We start from the raw sequence: 10,494 nt of genomic DNA, 5'->3' as shown, positions 1-10,494 counted from the left end.
CCCTGTCTCTTGGCTCCGCATCCTCCGACCTCAACATGTCTTCAAGACGTCGATTCCTTTGGTTCTGAAGAAGTAATTCCAGCAAGTCCAGAAGAAATACCAACATATAGTCTTGCAGACAGATTTCCATCTCTGCACTTCATGCGGTGGGTATGAAGCAATTATCTATATGGGCATTTGATCCAGGGATTATTTTCCAGCTGCCATATTTGGAGTCCGGAAGGATTGTTTTTCCCCTTAGGTCAGGACAAATTGTCAGATGTCATAAAAAAAAAACCTTATCTCCTTTTTCTGGATCAATACAACTGCCCCCACCATTCATCCCCGTAATTAATAATACAATTACTTAGCAAATGATTCAGGGACTAGTCTGACGGCTATGCATCTAGTCAGCAAATTTTCCTCTATTGAAGCTAAATTGGCTGATGGCTCAATGAGGTTTTTTCGCCTTCCCCTGGATTAATGAAATGTGTTACAATAGTTAATCCATGGAACTAGTCTGACTTTCCTAAGTGGAGTTGGGAAATATTTTTTTTCCATTCCCCTAAATCAATTACAGTGATTGGATCCAACATATCCTTGACATTCATTAAATCACCTGCTCCCCCACGTCATTAATAAAATGGTCTAATTTTCACCCCTATGTCAGTGTATCTGGTTTTATTTCCATTGACTATTCATGCTTTGCTCTCCGTTGTATTTCTTAGGTTCTTTGGTCTCATAATATAATTACATTTTACGTTTCTGCTCTTTACCTTCTAGAAGTAAAAAAGGACCATGAGAATTTATCATTAAAAACATCAATATCCAATAATCTGTATTCAGAAATTGTAAGTCTTAGGCCATAGATAGACCATAAATTTATAGGGTCATTCCAATTAAATTAGGCATATGATAGTGATGGGTGCAATTTCATTTACAGCAGGTGCCAGGTACACTCCTGTGCAAGGGAAAGCATTGAAGGAGACCTAAAGTATTCAGGATCTGTGGGAAAACCAAACTATGGACCCCACCAATCATAGTGATAGCATATTCGTGTGATACACAGTCACTTAATGAGATGGGAATACTCATTCGTACAGAGGAACCAAATCAGGATTTCTGTAAAGAAAGAGCAGCACAATGTATATAGCAGAATGTGTGACCACACTAAGGGTCACAATCATATATGACCAAGGCCTTATAATGTATCAATGTCCAGAATTACAAACTGGAAGGGAATAAAGATTAGAGCCTCCTGTATATGGTACTGTGCAGAAGTTTTAGGCAGGTGTTGAAAAACTGCTGCAAAGTAAGAATGCTTCAAAAAATAGACGTGTTAATAGGTTATTTTTACCAATTAACAAAATGGAATACCATCAATCTTGACCAAATTCTCAACTTCATTTGCTGAAATGCAGCTCCATACACTGTTGCCTACAGACACTCATTATTGTGCCAATCTCTAGCCCTTCAATGGACAAACTGCCTTCTGTTACAGCCAAATATTCCACACTTTGACTCCTCAGTCCAGAGCACCTGCTGCCAGTTTTCTGCACCACAGTTCCTAGGTTTTCGTGAACAGCTGAGTAACTTGGCCATGTTTCCATGTAGAAGGTATGATTTTCGGCACCAATTCCATGATGACAACTTCTGGGCAGACATCTCCAAGCAGTAGAGCTAGGTTCCACTGGTTGCTGCCAGTTCTGAGCTGATGGCACTGCTGGACATCTTCTGATTTTGAAGGGAAGTAAGCACAATGTGTCTCATCTGCTGCACTAAGTTTCCTTGACCGACCACTGATCCTTAACGTTGTAGATTTCTTGGTGTCATGTCCTAATTTCTTGCAATTAATTTAGTAGGGAATAAATTCATCTGGTATAGTCACCTGCCAAATGTCTTTGCCTCCTCTTGCTGGAATCGGTTTCAATAGCCACCTGGCATTGGAAACCATTGTAAGGTATTTGCCCTGCAGTCCTATTAACAAAGCTTTATTCTCCAGGGCAATGGTCTCCTCAATGGGCACATCATCAGTATGCTGCCAGGTGTCTCCAATGTCAATGAGTCCTGGTAAAACAATAATACAGAATGGCACACATTACCATATAGAAAAGAAACCATATTGAACACCTAGACCCCTAACAACAATTAAATTTTACCATTTTAATTAGACCACATTAAAAGTTATAGTTTACCGTCTGCCTAACATCCATTATACACTGCAACATCAAGAAAGAAAAGTCAATGGAATTATGAAAATCCAAGGATGGATAGACATATTAATGATATGCAAATGATAAAAAATGGAAACAAACATTTCAAAACCTATGGATTTATTCAGTATTGTATATGATCGCCACACATAGAAATCCCTGCGCTTATACGTCTTGGCTGCTATGAAATAGGTTATTAATGGTTGCCACTTTGAATGCACTTGGGCAAACTATCAAGATCCGCTGCTGGCAGCTACCTTTGAAATTGTCAACCAATAACGTCCCATATGAGGTCAGACTGGGAGAATTATAAAATGTATTTTTATGGATCAATGTGGGGCTTACACGCAGACTGCTGGAGTGATGTGAAAGAGGACTTAAAGGTGGTTCTTTTAGTTTATATGGGGGAAAGCCTGGTGACAGTTTCCCTTTAACTCTTCAATTACGTATAATGTACATTTTTGTCATAGGCCATGAAGGAAAATATGAAACAAGCTCACACGGCTTCATACTAGGCATATACTGGCTTTGTTGCATAGCCGGCAGCGGTCTGTAACTATAGCGGCTGGAGTGCACTCTGATTGCTGTAGGTTAATCATTAAATGCTGCCGTAATCTCTGACAGCAGCATTAAAATGGTGTGGATGCCAATGTGCGTGGTTACCGGCATCCATTGGCTCCTTGCGACAATATTGCTGGTAACCAGAGACCCCGATTTCAACGATTTATCACTTACAGCGCTGCTTCCTGTAATTTAGAGAAATCACAGTTTAATCAGCAGGAGATGATCATTAGAGGACAGTAAACCTGCTGTAATTTATTCCAACACATTCATGAACTCTATATAACCCGCCCCCCACCACCAATTGGCAGCTTTCTGCCTATGCACAGTGTACACAGAAAGCTGCCAATCAGTGGTGTGGGCGGGGTTATACACAGCTCAGCCTTCAGAGACCTGCTAGATCTGCAGCAGAGAAAACATAGATTTTATTAAAATAATAGCAAGCAGCCGAGTAAGTGATACATCAGTGGAATCAGGATCTCTTACCCAGCACCATTTCTGCAGCAAAAATCTGATGACAGAATCCCTTTAAGTAATTGCATTGTAGAGAAACAGCACTGCACAGGGAATATGCAAAAGAAAGAAAGAAACCTGAAAAATTGAATAAAAAGTGATTAACAGGAAATATGTACCTCAAAATGGTATTGTAAAGGTGAACTGTGTACACCTGGCAGCTCTTGCAAGGGTGTCCACATACAGACTTTGTACTAACCACGCCGCTTAACAGGTCCCAGAGGTACCCCCTGGCCTTCACAAAGTCCCTATACAGGGATCTAGACTTAGGTCCCCCATACACAGTAGTTCTTTATGAAATTCCTCAGGCAACGGCTCATATCCCAAAAGGATCAACTGTTGAAAATCTGTTCCTTCTTTCCAACATAATCAACATTAGACTGTTGGTCAATCCCAACAATATTGGTTGGTTCAGCCGATTTTACTTTGTGTTTTCAGTATGGGGACCTTTACAACAGGGACCCCCCTGGGTTGTGTCGACAAGTAGCCAGTGGAGCGAGTTGGCTGCAGTAAGGCTATGTGCACACATAGCGTTTTTTGCGGCGTATTTACGGCCGCGAAACGCTTGTAAAACAGTCTGCCATGCAAAGCAATGTGAATTCGGATGTGCTGTGCACATGATGCGCTAATTTGCGCGCCGAATTCGCAATTCCTTTGCAAAATGCAGCATGACCATTTCTACAGCGATTCAGCCTAATCGCGGTGCGTGTGGTACCCAGGATGAAGAGGAGACTACAACTCCTCTTCATCCCGGCTACCACGCGGTGAAAAAAAAGAAATAAAAAAGTTAAAAATAAACAAAACCTGTATCTTCACCTCTCCAGCGGCCCCCGATCTGCTCTCCAGTCTCCTCCGGTCCGCTCTCCCGGCCACGTCTTCTCTCTTCAGCGTCCCGCAGTGTACTGTCAGGACCTGCGGTGACGTTATTTAGTCAGCTGATGGTAACGCGACCGCTGACGTCGGCGGTCAGGTGATGGTCTCGTGACCATCAGCTGACTAAATGACGTCACCGCAGGTCCTGACAGTACACTGCGGGACGCTGAAGAGAGAAGACGCGGCCGGGAGCCACCGGAGAGGTGAATATACAGGGTTTTTTTTGTTTTTAATGTTTTAATTCTTTTTTTTTTTCTTACTATAGATGCTGCGTTTAAAGCATCTAAGTTGTTCACACATTATAAATCCATGCCGGTTGCATGGATTTATATTGTGTGATCAACTTGTCAAGCACTTTTCCAAGTGATGCTCAAAATCGCTTGGAAAAGTGCTTGAAAAAACGCATGCGAAAACGCTGAAAAAAATGCTTCTCTCTGGCAGAAAAACGCATGTAAATCTGCATGCGTTTTTTTCTGCCAGAGAGAGGCAAAAACGCTCTGCATCATATCTGCTACGTGGGAACATAGTCTAAAGGGGTTGTCCGGTCCAAACCGATAAGTCTGCAGTCACTCTGCAGACTTATGAATCCCCCCACCGCAGGCACTGAGCTCTGGGAGTATTCACTGTTTCAGACCCAGAACCGGAGGTTATGAGTTATACATACTTCCGGCCAGTGGGTGCGACCTCGCTCTATACACTTGTATACAGTCACGATTGCGGGGAGCCGATGGGTTGCAATGGCAACCGGAGGGGTTATTGAAGACCCTTGTTATCTTTGTATGCCTGTAGAAAGGCTTCATAGGAGATTGTCAATGTCCCTACCTACTGCAGCTTCAAATTCCCAACGGGAACTAAAAAATAAGAGTAAGAAAATTAATATATGTTTTTAAAAATATGTAAAAAATATAGAAGTATGAATCACACCCTCCCCCTTTTCCCAATTCAATGATCAAGAAATAAAAAAAAAACGTGTTTGGTATCACCGTGTCCTTAATATCTGTACTACGATTATGAACATACAGGTGCATCTCACAAAATTGGAATATCATCAAAACGTCAATTTATTTCAGTTCTTCAACACAAAAGTGAAACTCATATTATATAGTCATTACAAACAGAGTGATCTATTTCAAGTGTTTATTTCTGTTAATGGTGATGATTATGGCTTACAGCCAATGAAAACACAAAAGTCATTATCTCAGTAAATTAGAATAGTTAACAAAAAACACCTGCAAAGGCTTCCTATGCGTTTAAAAAGGTCCCTTAGTCTGTTTCAATAGGCTCCACAATCATGGGGAAGACTGCTGACTTGACAGATGTCCAGAAGGCAGTCATTGACACACTCCACAAGGTCCCAGAGTCAGGAGGAAGAGTGGAGAGGCCACAATCCAAGCGGCTGGAGGTCTAGTGTGAAGTCTCCACAATCAGTGATGGTTTGAGGAGCCATGTCATCTGCTGGTGTAGGTCCACTGTGTTTTATCAAGACCAAAGTCAGCGCAGCCGTCTACCAGGAAATTTTAGAGCACTTCATGCTTCCCTCTGCCGACAAGCTTTTTGGAGATGGAAATGTCATTCTCCAGCAGGACTTGGCACCTGTCCACACTGCCAAAAATACCAATACCTGGTTTACACACAACAGTATCACTGTGCTTGATTGGCCAGCAAACTCGCCTGACCTTAACCCCATAGAGAAACTATGGGGTATTGTCAAGAGGAAGATGAGACCCCAGACCCAACAATGCAGACGAGCTGAAGGCTGCTATCAAAGCAACCTGGGCTTCCATAACACCTCAGCAGTGCCACAGGCTGATCGCCTCCATGCCACATTGCCACATTGATGCAGTAATTGATGCAAAAGGAGCCCTGACCAAGTATTGAGTGCATTTACTGAACATACATTTCAGTAGGACAACATTTCAGATTTTAAAATCATTTTTCAAGCCGTTGTTATAAAGTATTCTAATTTACTGAGATAATGACTTGTGTTTTCATTGGCTGTAAGCCATAATCATCAACATTAACAGAAATAAATCACTCTGTGTGTAATGACTCTATATAATCTGAGTTTCACTTTTCGTATTGAAGAACAGAAATAAATGAACTTTTCGATGATATTCTAATTTAGTGAGATGCACCTGTATATAACTGAGGGCTCCTTCACAAGCCAGTGATTTTTCTCATATGCAAAAAACGGTCTAAGTCTCAATGTTTTTAAGCAGATTTTTACCAGAGTTTTATCAATTTTTCTGAAAAAAAAAAAAAAACCTAATGGTGGTTTCTCCAGCTTCTTAAAATAAAAAGTCCATGAAAAACAGAAAACACATGGATGGCATTTGAGTGCTGTCCGAATTTTTCATGGGCCCATAGGTTTGCACTGGAGAGTTTGATCCGAGTCTTGGATCAATATCAGATAAGCCTTTGGTCAAGTTAAAACAAAATATATATATATAGATATATAGATAGATAAGTGAAAAACACTGATAGTACTTGTATGAGAAAAACTGATGTGTGAATGAGTCCTTATCAAAACTGTCGAAAAAAATAAAGCTCTTCATAAAAAAAACACAACCCTATTGATGGAAAAAAAAGTTACTACTCTCTGAAAATGGCAACACAAACCAATTTTTTCTTCACCACCAAAATGATAAAAAAAACAAACACATACAAGTACTTTGTACATTATAGGATAAAGCGAATGATGTAATAAAAAGTTCCCACTTGTCCTATAAATAAGAAGCCCCTATATGGCCAAGTCAGCAGAATAATAAGTTATGGCTCTTATAAGAAATAGAGGGAGGGGGGGGGAATAGGCCAGTCCTGAAGGGGTTACACAATGCACCCACCTGCAATGACCCCTCTGCCGGCCTGCTCCCCTTGCTGCAGCAGCTCGTCCACCCGCGCCTCTGCCAGCCCCAACCTGTCCTGCAGAACGTCCCGCCAGTCCTGCTGCTCCCACTCTCTCACAGCAATGTGCACCGCTAAGGTGCTGTTCCTGTATTCAGCCAGCAGAGGCCGCCAGCGCGTTTCCACGGTCTTGACTCCGTTGAGCAGCAGCCCGGCATAGGGCTGGCGGAAGGAGAGGCAGCCGAGCCGCATGTCTCCTGTGAGCAGGTGCCGGCGCCAGGCGCAGAGCTGCGGCTGCTCACTGTGTGCTGCGGCCTCAGAGAACCGGAAGAGGAAGTGCCGCCTGCTCACACTACACTGGAGACAGCGGAAAAACTGCGATACCCAGAATTTCTCATTCTCTTGTTGCATTTTGTACAACTTTATTGAAATCACAAAGTCCCTGAGCATGGCACTAGGGCACCTATATGACACTGTCTCTGCACCTTGGACTGGCTTATAAGGGTTATGGTCAGTTATGTCCTGGTTCTCCAGATAAGTAGTATAGGGGTCTTGTGATAAGACCTTGGTGCTGACTTGTATCAGTGGGGTCCCCAGCATTCTCCAGACTCCAGCACTGGGCACTTTGAGTAGAGCGACAATGTGCATGTGCGACCTCTGCTCCGTTCGTCCCACCGTGGTGGATAAATGATCACTTCGTGTTTTTGGGATTCCCCTTTAACCGTTTGCTATCACAATTATCTTTACTTGGAGGTGACATTACAATGTTCCTATTGTATCATTATTGCCTGCCTTTCTGATTGGCGGGGTCTGACCCCTGGGCCCCTCGCTGATCCTGAGAAGGGGTTTTCAGCCATTTTTCAAATAGTAGGGATTGTTATAAAATGAAGCAATAAGCTTTACACATGCACATGGATCCCATTCCATGATTCACTTAAGCCAGTCATTGGCCGTGCGTTCTGTTCACTGCTATGGCCACCGACTGACTGCAGTGGTCACATGAATTGTCATCACCATAGGATTACATTTCATGGGGGTCTTACAATCATAAAGTAATGGCATATGTAGTTAGTAATTTTCGGTTAACTTATGAGATGGGAATAATCCTTTACGCCAATTATGACCAGACCTGAAAGGGTCTTAAAGTGACCATCCACCCTATGACTGAAAAGCCACTATAGCTTTCTCATGTATAGTTGCTCCACCTGGTGCCTCTGCTGCCTCAGATCGGCGTTCCTTTCCTCTACTTATCACTGATCTGGCTGCAGAAGGTCTTGCTTCTATCCAGACAAACTGTATTATTTTTCTGCTGTTTGGCGGTACATACAAAACATATTTTTTTGCCACACAATCATAGAAGCAAATTTTGGCGCATTTTTTTGGTTTTGTCTAAATTTCTAACTATTTAAGTATTAACAAATAACCTGAAGAAATCATACAACAGGCTATTGATTTCATGTGGATCCCTAATATGCAGGGACATAATGAACGGGGTCGCAGAGGGTGTGAACGGGCCCATGGAGGAAAGGGGACCGCCGACATAGCGTCATTTTAAGCGTCATGTGTTTTGCATGAAAACATTGGTATCTTAGTAGTGATGAGCGAGCGTGCTCGTCACTGCTCGGTACTCGCCCAAGCATCTCACTGCTCGAGTTGCTCGGCGCTCCTCGAGTATTTCCTGGTTGCTCGGGAGGGAGCTCGGGTCTCCTCCCCGCATGTTTGACGCTCTTTAAGGAGCCAATTAACATGCAAGGATTGCTTTCCACTCACTGTAACGCCGCAGCCATGTTGGTTGTGGCATTACAGTGATTTGCTGCCCACATAGCGTCATTGGGTCTACATAAGACAAAGTGACCCTATGCTCGTCACAGTGTACCCCAGAAACAGGCAAAGTAGGGAGAGGTGCTGCCGTGTGAGGGAGAGAATTGGTGGTTGTTTTAGTGAGGTATTCCACAGCAATATATACATCTAAACTAACAGTCCTTCTGAGGACTAATCCAGCTGCATATATTACTGGTGATAGCAGGAGTTAGGCAGAGTTTGTGGACAGTGTATACAACACGATAGGGTCCATTGCACGTTCTGTCTGCTGCTGTTACAGATATTGATAGTCCTACATATTAGAGCTATTTTTTTTTGCTCTTAATCCTGATTATTTACTTAAAAAGCAATACAGTACTCCATTTTTCTACTCTATTTGCTTGTTATCAGAATATAGGCAGATTTTTTTTATTTTATTCACATTGCTGTATTGTGAAAGCAGATAAACTTTTCCATCATCACACATGATCCGATATTACTGCGGTAATAATACAGACATTTTGTGGAGCATGCCAAATATTCCATTCCATTTAAAGTCAGCCATCTGTGTTTTATTGAACCTATTCACACTTGGTCGCTGACCAATACCATATCTATAAGGCTACTTCCTAAAACCATGGTCATCACCCGTGATCCCATATTACTGCGGTAATAATACTGACATTTTGTGGAGTGCGCCAATTATTCCACTACATGTAAAGTCATATATCTGTGTTTTGTTGAAATTATTCACACTTGGTCGTTGACCAATACCATATCTATAAGGCCACTTCCTAAAACCGTGGTCATCAGACGTGATCCCATATTACTGTGGTAATAATACTGACATTTTGTACAGCGTGCCAAATATTCCACTCCATTTAAAATGGTAAAGGCGCGTGTCAAGGGACGGGAAAGTGGACGTGATGGTGATGGTGCACGCAGAGGCCGAGGTCGTGGACAAGATGAAACTGTGCCTGCTGAGGGAGCACAACAAGCATCCACATCATGTCAAACTACCTTCCTGTCCCAATTACTAGGGGGCTGCGGAACACCTCTCTTGAAGCCAGACTAGTGAGAAAAAGTTGTTAGTTGGATAGCAGATAATGCTTCCAGTCAATTTGCCACTGTGGCACCCTGAGGGTTCGGTCGCCACAGAGGTATTGCATCTCATCCAGAGGTGTGGTATCTCACTCTCAGGTAAGGAAGAAGTATGGCTCATGACCCTAACACTACACCACATTTCCGGGGGACAGGGCAACAATGCTCCTACGGGAGAGCACAACTGTCCCTGATCCCTGGCTGGAGTGGGGAGGAACCACCTAGAGAGGGGGAACTAGGTAGCGGATGGGTGGAGGACGTAGATCCTGGGAGCACTGGAGTAGGAGGTATAAAAGCAAGGAACCATCTTGGTTCAGGAGACAGACAGACAGTAGTGGAAGTGACAGGAGCAGGGGCTCTGTACGAGCTCTGCTCCACAGGCAGGCCTAGTTAAGAGGCCTGAGCCTGAAAGAGAAGAGAGGAAAGGGGAGCAGGAAGGCTCCAGGACAGGAACCGAAGGGACCCCAGGGGTATGGGCCGTGCAGCTGCCACCCGTACACTCGCCGCTGCCAGGAGGTAGGGGGGTCAGGCCAGAAGAAGGGGACCGGATCCCTCAACCAGCAGAGACTACAGGGCTCAACTGGGAACCGGAGGCTGCAGCACTTTAAAT

The 10,494-nt window shown here is 43.3% G+C and overlaps 1 protein-coding gene across 1 annotated transcript; it reads right to left on the bottom strand.

The window, feature by feature from the left end:
• Positions 1 to 645: 645 nt before the first annotated feature.
• LOC141154798 (protein EOLA1-like) lies at positions 646 to 7,321 on the bottom strand. The gene is made up of 2 exons (XM_073641222.1): positions 6,983 to 7,321; positions 646 to 2,046 (listed from the first exon to the last, which is right to left on the bottom strand). The coding sequence occupies exons 1-2, from the start codon at positions 7,233 to 7,235 to the stop codon at positions 1,835 to 1,837; spliced, it is 465 nt and encodes a 154-aa protein (XP_073497323.1). The 5' UTR covers positions 7,236 to 7,321; the 3' UTR covers positions 646 to 1,834.
• Positions 7,322 to 10,494: the final 3,173 nt, after the last annotated feature.

The sequence above is a fragment of the Phyllobates terribilis genome, unplaced genomic scaffold (assembly GCF_046119375.1).
Source record: "Phyllobates terribilis strain yellow unplaced genomic scaffold, ASM4611937v1 Scaffold_7__3_contigs__length_470593459, whole genome shotgun sequence".
Lineage (NCBI taxonomy): Eukaryota > Metazoa > Chordata > Amphibia > Anura > Dendrobatidae > Phyllobates > Phyllobates terribilis.
The sequence above is the reverse complement of the archived record's forward strand: the minus strand, read 5'-3'. Positions and strand labels throughout refer to the sequence as shown.